Source organism: Phyllobates terribilis, unplaced genomic scaffold (genome assembly GCF_046119375.1).
Source record: "Phyllobates terribilis strain yellow unplaced genomic scaffold, ASM4611937v1 Scaffold_2__4_contigs__length_985480577, whole genome shotgun sequence".
Lineage (NCBI taxonomy): Eukaryota > Metazoa > Chordata > Amphibia > Anura > Dendrobatidae > Phyllobates > Phyllobates terribilis.
This window is the reverse complement of record NW_027362762.1, coordinates 86,037,569-86,054,104: the sequence shown is the minus strand read 5'-3', so window position 1 is coordinate 86,054,104 and position 16,536 is coordinate 86,037,569. Positions and strand designations below refer to the sequence as shown.

General features: G+C 47.4%; 1 protein-coding gene across 1 annotated transcript in view; it reads left to right on the top strand.

The window, feature by feature from the left end:
* PANX1 (pannexin 1) overlaps positions 1-16,536 on the top strand; it is a 44,081-nt gene that overhangs the window by 24,625 nt on the left and 2,920 nt on the right. Inside the window, exons 3-4 of the mRNA XM_073662180.1 lie at positions 5,063-5,280; positions 15,117-15,778. Of these exons, the coding sequence (XP_073518281.1) occupies positions 5,063-5,280; positions 15,117-15,778 (880 nt within the window). The remainder of the gene's footprint in view (positions 1-5,062; positions 5,281-15,116; positions 15,779-16,536) is intronic.

Below are 16,536 nucleotides of genomic sequence, written 5' to 3'. Positions count from 1 at the left end.
CCAATGTCAATATGGGGTAAAACAATAATGAAAAAAACCCAAAAAAAAAAAACCACACAATTGTGTCACTGATTTTTGGGTTTTATTGATATGATGTGCGGTAAAAATTAGCTGGCCAGTTCAGTACCAATAAGGATTTCTGTCAATGGTTGTAAAAAAAATTCTGAACTTTGTAAATAAATAAATAAAAATAAATATTTATATATATATATATATATATATATATATATATATATATATATATATATATATATATATATATATATATATATATATATATATATATATATATATATATATATATATATATATATATATATATATATATATATATATATATATATATATAGTGTGTGTGTAATATTAATATATGTGAGTGTGTACAATTACACAGTCATGGCTGAAAAACATGTATATTTCCTTTGTGCGTATTGGAACAACACAAAAAAAATTGAGAAAAAATAAAGGTAAATTGAACATAATTTTACAAAAAAAAAAAAAAAAAAAATGGACCGGACAAAATTGTTGGCACTTGCAACTTGATATTTGGTTGTACACCCTTTGGAATAAATAACTGCAATCAATCGTTTCCTATAACCATCAACAAGCTTCTTACACTTCTCAGCTGGAATCTTGGACTCTTCTTTTGCAAATCGCTCCAGGTCTCTCATATGTGAAGGTGCCTTCTCCCAACAGCAATTTTAAGATCTCTCCACAGGTGTTCAATGGGATTTAGATCCGGACTCATTGCTGCCACTTCAGAACTCTCCAGCGCTTTGTTTCACGAAGCCTCCAGAAATGGATGGAAACAAACTATTCAACCTTTTAGCCTCACATGATAGGTGTGGAACGATTCACCACTTGACCTTCTCATGACGAGAGACAAAAGGAAACCATACATTATACATAACTTCTGCCAGGGAGTGTAGTTATGTATATTTATGTCGCTTATCCATGTTATGTAAATAAAAGCTGATAACCTGACGTTATATTCATCCATTGGTTTTATAAATTACTCTTTTGAAAGCTGAAACCCTCCCAAATTTGGTTTAGGTTAAGAAAATAAATCGGCATCAATGCTGAAATATTGATCATTTAATGAACACAGAATGGTCAGATTTTGGCAAGACAGAAGTTTTGTCGCCCACAGAAAGTAATGTGATATTCAAACAAATAATTATCTTAAAATACAAATATATGTGGCATAACATTGGTGAATGAAGTTGTGGTGTTATTAGAGTCATATTTAATATTTTGTGTGACTTCCATGAGCTTGAAGGACTGCATCCATGCGGTTCAACAATGATTCATACAATTTATTAATGAAGTCATCAGGAATAGCAGAGAATGCCGTCTTACATGCCTCCCAGAGTTCATCTAGATTCTTTGGTTTTATCTTCCATCTTCCTCTTTCATCCTACCCCAGACCTGCTCAACGATGATCATGTCTGGTGACTGGGCTGGCCAGTCCTTGTGCACCTTGATCTTTTTTGCCTGGAGGAACTTTGTTGTAGAGATGGATGGATGAGATGGAGCACCATCCTGCTGCAGAATTTGTCCCCTTTTATGATTTGGAATGTAAGAGATAGCTAATACTTCTTGATATTTTAGGCTATTGATATGGCCTTCCACCTTGCAAATGTTTCGCACACCCCCATACTGAATGTAACCCCAGACCATGATCTTTCCACCACCAAATGTAACTGTTTTCTGGGTGTATTTTGGAGCCATACGGGCTCCAGTAGGTCTCCTGCAGTATTTGCGGCGGCTGTGGTGTAATTCTACTGAAGATTCATCAGAGAAATCCACCTTCTGCCACTTTTCCAGCGTCCATCTGTTTAGCAGGCTGTGGGACTTTGCAAATGCCACATGGTTTTTTATTTGCCTTTTGTTTAGTGCTGGCTTCTGGGCACTGATTCAACTATGGAGGCCATTTCGAGACAGAATCCTACAAACTGTTCTAGTTGACACAGGGATGAGGTGACCAGGCCTGTTGGAGCTCTGCTGCAGTGGAAGAGGGGCTTGCTTTGGATTTTCTGACCAACAAACGTTCCTCTTGAGCAGTTGTCTTGCGGGGTCTGCCGGACCTGGGCTTGTCAAACACATCTCCAGTCTCTTCAAAACTTTTTTTTAATTCTTTGTACTTGATGCTGAGACACGTTAAAGGTGCCAGCCACCTCTGCAGTGGATCTGGTCTTCAGCCTCTTGATAATGAAGGCTTTGGTCGCAGGGTGGATGTTTGGCATGTTATCAGAGCTCAAGTTGCAGTTCAAGTGAAGGTCTGTGGTGCTGGGTTTCTTTTTATACACACCCACTAATTAACCGGTCATTTACTGAGCACTGGTGAGGATGTAAACTAGGATTGGGTGCATTATATGACCAGGCGACAAAACTTTTGTCTTGCCAAAATCTGACCATTCTGTGTTCATTAAATGAACAATATTTCAGCATTGATGCCAATTTATTTTCTTAAAGGGATATTCCCATCGCCAAAATCCTATCTCAATATGTAGTAGGTGTAATAATAATAATAATAATAATAATATTAGCAAATACCTGCAATTAGAAATGTAGTATGGTTTTTCTGATTCTCTGTGTCACTTATCTCATGTGCAGGCATTGCAGGACCTTAGGTATCCATGGTTACGACCATTGATATAGTGAGTTAGCGCATTGCTGATGGCCGTAACCATGGATACCTAATGCCCTGCACATGAGGAAAGAGACAATGAAAAAATGGAAAACTATACTACATTTCTAATTGGAGGTATTTGCTAATATTATTATTACACCTACTACAAAATGAGATAGGATCTTGGAGATGGAAATACCCCTTTAACTGAAACCAAATTTGGGAGGGTTTCAGCTTTCAAAAGAGTAACTTATAAAACCAATGGATGAATTTAACGTCAGGTTATAAGCTTTTATTTACATAACATGGATAAGCGACATAACTTCTGTCAGGGAGTGTAGATCATATATGAAAACGTAATACCGTAAAAATATTACTTACTTGGAAACACTGAGTCTCATTTCAACAACATAAAATTACTACTGATGCATGTTCTCTATACATTTGTTCAGACCTTCCAGGGATAATGTGTATAGTTTGAAAATCGAAAATGATTCCCTGTTTTTTTTTTAGTTTTGGGAGCCTGCGGCAGCACCCAACATCATCGCTGTCTTTACTCTTATCTGGATTTCTTAATGGTGCTGGAAGACCCATGACCTAGGAGGTAAACTCAGCTTTCTGACATTGGGCACTACATTGCAACCCAAAATTCTTTGGTAATCTTCAGATTTCATGATGCCTTACACATAGTCAAGGCACCCAGTAGCAGAGGCAACTAAACAACCTTAAAACGTCTTTGAACCTCCACCATGTTTGACTGTAGGCACTGTTCTTTTCTTTTTTGACCTCATTCCGTTTTCGGTAAACAGTAGAATGGTGTGCCTTACCAAAAAGCTCTATCTTGGTCTCATCTGTCCACAAGACACTCTTTCAGAAGAATTTTGGCTTACTCGCGTACATTTTGGCAAACTGAAGTCTAGCTTTTTCTGTCTGTGTTAGCAGTGGGACCTCCTGGGTCTCCGGCCATATTGTTTCATTTCATTCAAATGTCGACGGATAGTTCGAGCTGACACTGCACCCTGAGCCTGCAGGATAGCTTTAGTTTCTTTGCAACTTGATTGGGGCTGCTTATGCACTATCCAGACTATCCTGCTTTGCAACCTTTCATGAATTTTTCTTGGTCGTCCACATCCAGGGAGATAATCTACAGCGCCATGGGTTGTAAACTAATGGATTATATTGTGCACCGTGGACAAAGGAACATCAAGATCTCTGGAGATGGACTTGTAATCTTGAGATTGTTCAACAATTTTGGTTCTCAAGTCCTCAGACAGTTCTCTTCTCCTCTTTCTGTTCTCCATGCTTAGTGTGGCACACACAGACACACAATGCAAACATTGCGTCAACTTTTCCCCTTTTTATCTGATTTCAGGGGTGATTTTCATATTGCCCACACCTGTTACTTGCCACAGGGGAGTTTGAATGAGCACCACATGCATGAAGCAAAGTTGTTTACCCACAATTTTGGCCGACCCAGTTTTGGGATTTCGTGTGAAATTATGTCCAATTTGCCTTTTTTCTCTTTTCTTGTCGTGTTCCAATACATGCAATATATAATATATATATCTGGAGTGTATCACATACTACTTTTTTACCATTAACAAAAATTATTTAAAAAAATCTATAAAAACGACTGCATCTTAATGGGGTTAGAAATAGTACATTTGCTATCAGAGAGGGCAAGTGCAGAAGTTTTGGAAGAGCCTATAGTTATGACACTAGGTGGCAGCACATCACTAACTTAGGAGTTTTCCAGGATATGTCCAGGCAGAGCTTTTTGAGGTCCAAAATGAGATTTTCAAGAAGAAACCACTTTAGAAAACGCTCCTTTTTTGCGGAGGTTTTTTTTTTTTTTTTTTTTTTTTAATGAAGAGGTTTTGGATGAGCTTTTCTCGTGCTTTGTTTACAGCCTTTTTATTTGTCAGTGCCTTGTTCGGCCTAGATTCCTTCAGGATCTGCTTTAGGAAAGCGACATGCACTCGTTTTTTTCTTCTCCACCAGGCGTTTTTAAAACCTCTTCCGAAACAAAAAAAAACTCCCAAAACTTCCTCCTGTGAACAGCAAAGTGGAGTGCCCTTTGAAAAGAATAGGAAGAGTATTTAAAGCAGCTTTTGAGGCGGATCTGGTGGAGGATCCGCTCTATACAGGGGAGAAAAAAAAAAACCTGTGTGTGAACGGGGCCCAGCATTGATGATCTGTCTGACGCTTGGTGCCCTTTCGATGAACAGAATGAAAAGCAAGGTGGCCCAATGGGGCTGTGCTACAGTATGTACGGCACTGCGCCTGTGCAAACTCAAACGCTGGGGTCCTGAAAGTATGAGCCCCCAGCAAACGAATATTGATGGTGAATTCTGCTGATCTCTGGGACACAGCAGATCAGAGTAACACTGACTCCAAGTGCCGGCTGTAATCCTGGCTCCTTGCTTGCAGTTCTTCCCGTACATCCTGCTCCTGGGCGCCGTCCTGCTTTACCTGCCGTCCTTGTTCTGGAGGTTCACTGCAGCCCCTCATCTCTGCTCCGACCTGAAATTCATCATGGAGGAGCTGGACAAGTCCTACAACCGAGCCATCAAAGCCGCAGACAGCAAAACCAGCAGCAAGAAAGAAGGCGCCAGTTCACCGACCGCGACGGACAGCGTATCACAGAGGTAAGCCCGCCACCGAGGTTGTCAGCCCTAAGAACTAACCATGGGGCTTACATCTTCCATCTTTTTCTTCTTCATCAGCAGTAGGAACCAACTGTAATATACAACCGATATCTCGCTGCCAGGATCAGAGTTAACTCTTATCCCGGCAGTTTACTTCCTTACATGCCATCGTCAAAAATGACCAGCAATAATCCTGAAGTATCCCATAATACTAAAGCAATCATGAAAATATTATCTTCTGGTTCCCTAGTGAGACAAAAACAAACAAAAAACACGTTAAAGATATGGACATCTTTTTTTTTTTTTTTTTTTCTTATATACCTGAAATGTATGTCAATTAATTTTGCAATTGTCTTTTGTTAAAAACTGTGCCCCATTTGTCTTCTTTAGCCTCTGTGTTAGACTGTATTGCTGGCTGTAGAATGAGCAAACTGTGGATCCATCAGTAAGCTTGTTCTGATGAGGAGTGTGTCTTTTTCTCAGCTTTCTTCAACTGATTTGACTGCTGACCACATCAATGGAGATTTATGACGCGCCCCTGAGCCTGTGTCGCGCTGCGTTGCGCACGCGGGAGCTTACCCGGAGCCGGATCTCTTGAGGGTTGTAGTCTCGTGGCGGTGACCCGGTCCGTGCCCAGGGAGTCAAACTGAGCGGCGATGTAACAGCAGTAGATGCAGGACGACTACGCCACCCGTTGAATGCAGCTATGGAGCTGCCGCTGCAGGACAGTCTGCTGAGGCCGGTGGATGGATGGTGCAGCGTAGAGGGTATAACCCCCAACGGGAGGGGTATGGCCTCAGGGCAGCAGATGTGGATGATGGGGGTAGCAGGAACCACTCAGAGACGGTGCGGTGTAATTCAGGGTCTTTACTGGTAACAACGATAGACCCTCCCGGAGTACTTGCTAGTGAATGGGGCCTGGTCAGTCCTTGAGCAGATGGGAACTCCCCTGGCCAGGCGGAGTTGTAGGCCTCCCAAACTGACTGTACTCTTCTGGCTACCTTGCTAGAAGCGGATATAAGTAGCCCACGTCCCTGAGTGTACCGTGTGGTGCTCACCCGTATGGCCGGTGACTCGGGGCCTTCTAATGGCTTCCGCTCCACGATGGCGGTGCTGGTCCCACGCGTGTGACCGTGCCTTCGGGTTTCTGGGCCTGAGGACCTGAAATCCCCTGCCGGTCGGCTTCTGCTGCTGGGTAAGAGTTAGTCCCCACAGCCTCGGACGCCGGGTCCGGTAAGAAAGCTTCTCAGTCAGGGCGAGCTCTGCAGCTGCCAGCCCCTGACTCGTAGTAGTATTGCTCCCACTGAGCTTCTGCTGTTTCTTCCTATGCTGCTTCTCTGTCTCTTCTCTCCTTGACTGACTAACCCTGCCTCAGCCCAGGGTTTATACAGGGGAAGTTCTTCCCCTCCCAAGACTGGGCAGGAGGTGTGGCATGCACAGGATCCCTGACCAAAGGACCTCCCACCTGCTCTCAGACATAACATTACATTACTGTGGAAAACCAGACCCCTGGGGTGCCACATTCCCCCCTAGTGAAATTTAGTACTCCGGGACTAAACCTATTTTAGAAAAAACATAACAAGATATAACAACAATAATAGTACAATAAGAAGAAACACATAAAGATGGTCACGGCGTGTCCGTAACCGGGTGTAGTCTTTGAAGAAAAGCAAGGTGTCCATTTCACCAAAACAGGGAGACGTAACCAGGTAGGGGTTTGTCCTGCCCCGAGTCCTTAACAGTCTTTAGTCCGTCCTGGGTTACGCTCCAACTATGTACAAAGGTTTCCCGGTAAATCCACCAAGGACTCCTACAAATAACTAGAAACACAAAATTATACACAAGCAACAATACACAGGTAAACATAAATAAAACCATTTATACACTTCAAATCCTCCAACGTGCAGGTAACTGGCCTCTAGTGGCCCTAGTGGACCTACGGAGCTGACTGTCTAGCCCTGAACTACAGGGTGTAGGAGCTGTCAAGGGTAAACTGGGCAGCTGTCTACCGGCTCTTTGGCTCACTAGGGATATGGCAGGCTCACTGCAAGCAGAGGGTTGATCCTCCTTGTCTGCTGGTGTGGGGTCTTCTGCCTCCTGGACCGGCTGTTCTTCCAGCTCTACCTGTTGCTCCGTAGGTGCTTGGGATGCTGGTTGGAGGAAGGTGAGTAAGGGTACCACAACTGCACCATTAACTTGAGTCCAAGACCGAGGGAAGTCCCCGAGCACAGTACTAACCATATCTTCCCTTTCCTCTACGGGTCGATGGTCTTCTTGTTCCTCTTCAGGGTTTCTCAGTTGTTCGGGACACTTTTTCAGGTGGTCCCGGGATACAATGGCTGTGGTTTCCCCTCCGTCTTTACTGATGGTACAAACCTTCGGGTTCTCGTGGCTTGAGGGCAGTACGGTGTACGGGTCCTTCTCCCACTGGTTGTCCAACTTGTGGAGCCGTCTCTTCCTCTTCAAGACCTGCTCTCCGGGTACCAGGGGAACAGCGGGAGCATACTGGTTGTAAGTTTTCTCTTGTCTTTCCCTAGCCTGACAGAGACTTCGCTCCACGCTCTCCTGTACTCTCCGATACTGCTGCTGCCTCTCTGTGTCCCAGTCTGCTTCTGGTGAAGTGTCCTCGGGTGTCAGGACTCCCATTTCCAGGTCAACAGGTAACTTACCGGGTCTTGCCCTCATTAGGTAAGCCGGGGTACAGTTGGTGGAACCTACCGGGATGTGGTTGTATAGGTCCACCAGATCGGGCAGCTTCTCAGGCCACAGACTGCGTTCTTCCAGGGGCAACGTTTTCAGAAGATCCATTACCACCTGGTTCATTTTCTCACAAAGTCCATTAGTTTGCGGATGATAGGGTGTCGTCCTTATCTTCCGGCAGCCATACAGAGTGCAGAATTCTTGGAAGACCTCCGCTTCAAAGGCAGGTCCCTGGTCTGTCAACACTTGGTCCGGGTACCCGTGTGGACGGCAGAAATGCTGCTGGAAGGCTCTCGCTGCTGTTCGAGCTTTTAAGTCCTTGACGGGGACGACAACCAAGAACCGGGAGTAGTGATCCACGATGGTTAGTGCGTAGACGTAGCCACTTCTGCTTGGGGTCAGTTTTACATGATCCAAGGCTACCAGTTCCAACGGCTGCCGGGTGACGATGGACTGCAGGGGAGTCTTCTGGCTTGCACGATCCTTCCTTCTTAGGTTGCACGGGCCACAGTCTCTGCACCACTTCTCAATGGTTCCCCTCATGCCTACCCAGTGGAATCGCTCGTGCAGCAGGAACTCCAGCTTCTTCCACCCGAAGTGTCCAGCTCCGTCGTGGTATGCCTCCATCACCATGGCTGCGTCTCTTCGTGGCACCACTACTTGCCAGAGTAGTTCATGCGTCCGGGAGTTAACCATTCTGCGGCACAACTTCCCCTTGTAAAGGAACAGTCGACTCCTCTCTGCCCATAGTTGTTTGGCTTCCTCCGGAGCGTCTGGTTCAAGGCAAGCCTCCGGGCGAGTCAGCATCTCCTTCACCAGTCGGACGGCAGGGTCGCTGTCTTGCGTTTCCGCCCAGTTGTAGTGAGGTAAGGGGTTCAACGTAGCAGCCTGCTTACTCCTTACCCGGTGGGAGTACTGGATAGTCCCATGACGGTGGAACGCAGGGAGTTCAACTTCTTCCAGTCCCTCCGGATCTTCTCCTTCGTCCGGCAGGTTGGGCATCCTGGACAGGGCGTCCGCGTTGGTATTGGAGCGTCCGGCCCGGTATTTGATTGTGAACTCGTAGTTGGACAGACGGGCCATCCACCTCTGCTCCAGGGCACCGAGTCTTGCCGTGTCCAGGTGTGTCAACGGGTTGTTATCCGTGTACACGGTGAACCAGGAAGAAGCGAGGTAATGCTTAAAGCGCTCGGTGACTGCCCATACTACGGCCAGGAACTCTAGCTTAAATGAGCTGTAATTCTCGGGATTCCTTTCGGTGGGTCGCAGCTTTCGGCTGGCGTAGGCGATTACTCGTTCCTTCCCCTGCTGGATCTGGGACAGTACGGCTCCTAGCCCGATGTTACTGGCGTCGGTGTAGAGGATAAAGGGCTGGCTATAATCCGGGTACGCCAGGATTTCGTCCCCCGTGAGGGCCATCTTCAGCTGGCGGAAGGACTCTTCTTCCAGCTCCTCCCATTTGAAGGGCGGCTTCTGGTTCTTGGCCTTCCGGGACTGGCCTATCAGGAGGTCCTGCATAGGTGCTGCCTTTTTGGTGAAACCGGGAATAAACCTTCGGTAGTAGCCTACCAACCCGAGGAACTGCCGCACTTCTTTTACGCTGGAGGGGCTTGGCCATTCCTTAATTGCGGTGATCTTATCAGGGTCGGGAGCCACTCCGTCAGCGCTCACCACGTGTCCCAGGTACTGCACCTTTGGTTTCAGGAGGTGACACTTGGAGGGTTTCACCTTTAGGCCGTAACTCGCCAGAGCTTCGAACACTTCCGCCAGGTGTTTCAGGTGGTCCTCATACGTCTTGGAATATACGATGACATCGTCCAGGTACAACAGGACCGTCTCGAAGTTTCTGTGGCCCAGACAACACTCCATTAGTCGTTGGAAGGTTCCTGGTGCGTTGCAGAGTCCGAACGGCATGCAGGTGAACTCGCTAAGTCCCATCGGGGTGGTGAATGCGGTCTTCTCCCGGTCCGCCTCTGCTACAGGAACCTGCCAGTACCCGCTAGTGAGATCCAAGGTAGAGAAGAAGTTAGCAGATCTTAAAGCAGCCAATGACTCCTCTATCCTTGGTAAGGGGTACGCATCCTTGTGTGTGATACGGTTGATTTTCCGGTAATCTACACACATCCTCATGGTGTTGTCTTTTTTTCTGACTAAGACTAGTGGAGCTGCCCAGGGGCTACAGCTATCCCTGATCACCCCAGCCTCCTTCATGTCTCTAAGCATCCCCTTGGCGTGTTGGTAGTGTGCAGGGGGTACGGGTCGATACCTCTCTTTTATGGGAGGATGGTCTCCCGTGGGGATGTGGTGTTCTACCCCCTTGACTCGCCCGAAGTCTAACGGGTGTTTACTAAACACTCTCTCGTACTCTTGAACCACCCGGTAGACTCCCTGTTTCTGATGTGAGGGAGTGGAGTCAGTACCCAAATGTAGTTGCTGACACCAGTCCTCCTTTGTTTTCTTAGAGCCGTTACCTTCCTCCGGGTGAGATGGAGGCAAGGGTTCCACAGATTGTATAGCATTTTGGTTAATGGTATATAATTTGGCTAGCGTGGCATACCGGGGCAGGTACACTTCCCTCTTCCCGATATTGATTATGCGAACGGGCATCCTCCCATGGCGTACATTAACCACCCCCCGTGCTGTCAAGATGGTGGGCCTACTGTCTGAGTAAACTGGTTCTACCATTGCCTGGTAATCTCTACCTCTCAGACCAATAGCTGCCCGGCACCAAATCATCATTTCACTTTTTGGGGGCATGGCAATAGGAAAAGGGTCACACATTCTTACGCTACCAATCTCACCGCCGGAGAGTTCCACCTGTTGCCGTCGCATCAGTGCCCGGATCTCTTTCTGGAGCACCCGCTGCTCGCCGGAGCTGGCGTTCTTGGCAACCTGCTGTAAAAGGAAAATCACCTCTGCAAGACAATTTTCAATTACATTAGTTCCTAGAGTTATTTTTGGGTGACTCTCATGTTTGTCAATATCTACAATGATCAGTCCCTGTGCTGCCAGTTCGACTCTACCGATTTTGATGGTCACCTCTTTAAATCCGATCTGTGGCACGGGCTGGCCATTGCTGGCGATGATACTCAAGTCGTCGTCAGGGTAGCGGGTAATATCCGAGTCATTCCAGTACTGCTTAAAGAGCACGTACGGGATGGTGGTGACCTGTGACCCGGTGTCCAGTAGGGCACTCATGGGAATGCCATCCAGTACCACAGGCAAGACTGGACGTCCTCCCACATATCTGTCGCGCCAGTTCGATGGGCCTGGTGATCTTTTTCCTGGGGGTTGGCCCTCTACCCCAGGTTGTGCCCATTTAAAGAACAGTACCTTGCCATATGTCCGGGTTGATTGCAGCGGCGGCAGATGGGTCGTCCGTCTTCGCTGTATCGGTCACTGGGTCTTCCTCTGGCCGGTGGGGTCCTCCTTGGTCGACGCCACGGGATGTCCTCCGGTCCGGATGCCAGCTGGATCTTCCCTGGGGTGGAAACCTGTAAAGACTGCACAGTTCGGGTTAGCGCAGCAACGCTCTTAGCTAGCTCTTGGACCTGATGGTGTAGGTCTGGAGCCGGGTCATTGTCCAAAGCCTGCGCATCAGCTCCCACAGGCCCTGTCGACAAGGGCGCCGCCTCCTGGTGGTAAGTGATAGCTGGGCGCCTGTGGGTCACAACGCCACCCGGTGCCGGTTCTCGGAGCACCCGGATGGCTCTGTCCTTGAACTGTGCAAAGCCCAGATGGGGATCCTGTAAGGCCATCGCCCGCAACTGGGTTCGGTGGGCATTACAATATAGTCCCTCTATAAATTGTTCGGTCAACAGCCTGTCCTCGTTTCCCACTCCATCAGGGTCGGTCTGCTTAATGGCCCTCAGGGCCTCTTGTAGGTTTAGTGCATAGTCCCTTATACTCTCATGCGCTCGCTGCTTGCACCCGTAGAATCTAAGCTTAATCTCGGCTGAGGTGCGGGTATCAAAGGTGTCCTTCAGCCGGGTTAGTATCCCTGCGACAGTCTTCCTCCCAGGTGGCCAGGATTTTACTTCCCTTTTGGCTGCCCCGGTTAGTTGGGCCACCAGGATGCTCACTTTTTGCTCTTCTGTGAGGGGGTACACCTGGAAGAGGCTATCCAGCTTCTCTCTAAAGTCATGCAGGGTATGTGACTCCCCTGAGTACTGGGGTAGCCAAGCTGCTCCCGGGATATAGGGCATGGTGAAGGGCATAACTGCAGCAGCGGTGGCGCTGGCGGGGGTTGAGGCAGTGAAGCTCTCCTCCGTATCCGACATCTTCCTCCCCCCTAGTGGACCGTGGCCTACCTTGCGATGATCCTGTTCCGTAGGCTGCGGCTCCGCAGTAGATCGTCAGGGTTGAGGACCTTCCGTCGCGCTCCGGTGACGTCGGCGTCTGCTGGGCTCCTTCCAGGACCTTACGCAACGTCCGGACGTGAGGCGGGGCTTCAGTTCTCGCGCGCTTTCGGAGTCCACGCCCCTCTTCTTCCCGCGCGGCGTCCTCAAGATGGCGTCCAACGGCGGGAAAACTCCACGGATGGCGGGAAGAAGGCCGAAGATGGCGCCGGATGGCGGGAATCTTCACAGATGGCGGGAAGAAGGCTGAAAATGGCGCCGGATGGCGGGAAAACTTCACGGATGGTAAGTTTTAAAAGTCTCTTTTTCAGGCACGCAGTACCCGGTGGTTGCGGGCACGAAATCCTGCCGACTACGCCAAAGTTGACGCGCCCCTGAGCCTGTGTCGCGCTGCGTTGCGCACGCGGGAGCTTACCCGGAGCCGGATCTCTTGAGGGTTGTAGTCTCGTGGCGGTGACCCGGTCCGTGCCCAGGGAGTCAAACTGAGCGGCGATGTAACAGCAGTAGATGCAGGACGACTACGCCACCCGTTGAATGCAGCTATGGAGCTGCCGCTGCAGGACAGTCCGCTGAGGCCGGTGGATGGATGGTGCAGCGTAGAGGGTATAACCCCCAACGGGAGGGGTATGGCCTCAGGGCAGCAGATGTGGATGATGGGGGTAGCAGGAACCACTCAGAGACGGTGCGGTGTAATTCAGGGTCTTTACTGGTAACAACGATAGACCCTCCCGGAGTACTTGCTAGTGAATGGGGCCTGGTCAGTCCTTGAGCAGATGGGATCTCCCCTGGCCAGGCGGAGTTGTAGGCCTCCCAAACTAACTGTACTCTTCTGGCTACCTTGCTAGAAGCGGATATAAGTAGCCCACGTCCCTGAGTGTACCGTGTGGTGCTCACCCGTATGGCCGGTGACTCTGGGCCTTCTAATGGCTTCCGCTCCACGATGGCGGTGCTGGTCCCACGCGTGTGACCGTGCCTTCGGGTTTCTGGGCCTGAGGACCTGAAATCCCCTGCCGGTCGGCTTCTGCTGCTGGGTAAGAGTTAGTCCCCACAGCCTCGGACGCCGGGTCCGGTAAGAAAGCTTCTCAGTCAGGGCGAGCTCTGCAGCTGCCAGCCCCTGACTCGTAGTAGTATTGCTCCCACTGTGCTTCTGCTGTTTCTTCCTATGCTGCTTCTCTGTCTCTTCTCTCCTTGACTGACTAACCCTGCCTCAGCCCAGGGTTTATACAGGGGAAGTTCTTCCCCTCCCAAGACTGGGCAGGAGGTGTGGCATGCACAGGATCCCTGACCAAAGGACCTCCCACCTGCTCTCAGACATAACATTACATTACTGTGGAAAACCAGACCCCTGGGGTGCCACATTTACATTTCTTAATTTGATCATAAATCAGATCAGAGTAGCACAAAAAAAGATTAATGAAAGAGTTACAATCTCCAAATGTATGTAACTCATTCTGCAGCCAGAAATCTGCAGGGAAACACAGAACCTGTAAAAGGCAAATATAATGAAGCCCAATTGCATAAAATCAATATATTTAAAAAATTTTTTTTTTACATTTAATGCATGTCATTACAGTTTAATAAATATAATATATATATATATATATATATATATATATATATATATATATATATATATATATATATATATATATATATATAATACATACACACACACACAGTACAGACCAAGCTCATCAAGAGAATGCCAAGAGTGTGCAAAGCAGTCCTCAAAGCAAAAGGTGGCTACTTTTGAAGAACCTAGAATATATACTGTCTATATTTTTAACCAAAATAAATTTGTGTCCATATACATTAAAGATATTGTACAAGACTATTTAAGTATGGCTGCCTCCTTCTAGAAACCGCACCACAGAGCTAGGGCTAATCTGCAATACCGCACACAGTCAGCGGAGGCGCTGATTTTATGGCAATGCTTTTTTTAATCCTGGACAATGTTTTGGATTCTGATCATTAACCTTTAGTTAAAGCCCCCTTTCCACAAAGATAAAATAAAAACAGTATTTTTTTAACATGGTAAAATAAATGCTAGCACGGTGATTATATCTACAGCGTTGTGCTACGTTTCCAAAGTAGGAGGATTTTAGTTTTTCCCAGTAGAGGGGTCTCAAATAGAGGACCTCTGTTTTGTGATATCCACTAGAGGAGAGCAATTTGATTTTCGCTGCCCGGATCAGGCGTCCAGTTTGGTCCTCTGTGGCTTCACTTCTGCCATCACCATCCTGTTCTTCTCTGATGGTTGTTTCACCTCCTGATTTAAGGGGGCTTGGTAAGCACGAACAGCCCCCAACATGTCAGGCCTAGGTTACTGGAACTAGAAGGAAAGACAGGCTACCATGGAGGACCCGATAGGTCGCCTGACCAGGAGAGCAGACATGGAATTGCTCATGTCTGATATCCAGAAGAGACGACCTCTGCTTCCGATCACCGAGCTGCCTGTTCCTAATAGAAGGTGAAGGGCATCTGCTACTTCCCCAGGTCACAGGGACATCCCCCTACCCCAACTCAATCTTTAATCCTGTGTCTTTAACCGCGGAGAGAAGTGCGTACCCAATTAGTTAATTTAACCGCTTAGATAATGTGGTGAATAGCGACTTTAGCATCTAAGTTTTTTTTTTCAGAAGTAAGGGCTCCTTAACTGTTTGAGAAGTGCTCACAGCTCTAAGGGACCCTACTAGGACTGTCCTTGAGGAGTTAAGTTTCTCATGCCATTGACTACTAATTGGTTTCATTGCTTTTCTTCTGTACGTCCATCTGCAGCTTGTTGGAGATATCAGAAGGACACTTCAAGTATCCATTTGTGGAGCAGTATCTGAAGACAAAGAAGATCTCTCACAACCTAATCATCAAGTACCTCATCTGTCGATCCTGGACGTTGACGATTATGTTCTTGGCCTGTATCTACCTCGGCTGCTACATCAGCCTCTTCTCCCTGACGGATGAGTTCAGCTGTAACATCCGCACCGGCATCCTGAAGAACGACACTACGCTCCCGCCCTTAATCCAGTGCAAGCTGATCGCGGTGGGGGTCTTCCGGCTGCTCAGTTATATTAACCTGATTGTCTACTGTTTTGTCATGCCTGTCGTCATCTACACAATGCTGGTGCCGTGTAGGAAACGGTCCGACGTTCTGAAAGTGTACGAAAGTGTACTGCCGAACTTCAGCGTCCACCAGTGTTACTCCAAGAGCTACGACGACCTCAGCATCTTTCTTCTGTTCTTGGAAGAAAATGTAAGCGAGCTAAAATCTTATAAATTCCTGAAAGTGCTGGAGAATTTGAAGAACACTGGAGAAGACTTTGACCCCATGCAGCTTCTGCGAACATTGGGAACCGTGAAGACTGACACGGTCGATGGAAAGCAGACTGCATTTAAAAGCGCAGCTATGCCACCTGCAGGGCAAAATTCAACTGAGCTTAAGGGTAAATGCTTTTTTTTTTTTTTTTTGCATTTTTATAACATTTTTTGTTGACATGGGGGAAGATTTCTTTACTTCCACTGGAGGCTACACGATAAGGGGTGGGGGTGAGATGAGTGACTGACTGACTGTGATTGGTAAGAGGGCTGAGGGCTATATCTTCCTGGGGTAATTGCAGGCAATACATAAGAAGTGACTGTGCCAGAGACAGTGATTGGCAAGAGGGATGATAACATGAGAAAAAGTTCCTGTATCCTGTCTCCCCACCCCAGGAGACAGAGATGACAGTACCAGAAACCTTGATTGGTAAAAGGAGTAATAACATGAAAGAAAGTTTTCTATATCCCACCACTATGGTATCATTTGAGGACTCGCAGTGAACAGAGATGACAATACCATAGATGGTGATTGGTAAGAGGGCTGATATCATCAAGTAAAGTTCCAGTATCTCCCCCAATGGGGTCCTTGGAAGACTGTACAGATTAGGCGAAATTACCAGAGACGGTAAGAGGGGTGATGATATGTAGAAAAGATCCTATATTCTCCTGGGGTCACTGTAGGCCAAACAGGAGAGACGACTGTGCAAGAGACAGTGATTGGTAAGTGCGGTGATAACATGAGAAAAAGTTCCTGTATCCTGGAGACTGCACAGGGGAAAAAGATGACCGTACAATGGTGATTCGTAAGCGGGCTGGTAACATGAACAAAAGTTACTATATACTCCTGGGATCATTGGAGACTGTAAAGTAGTGATGACTGTAC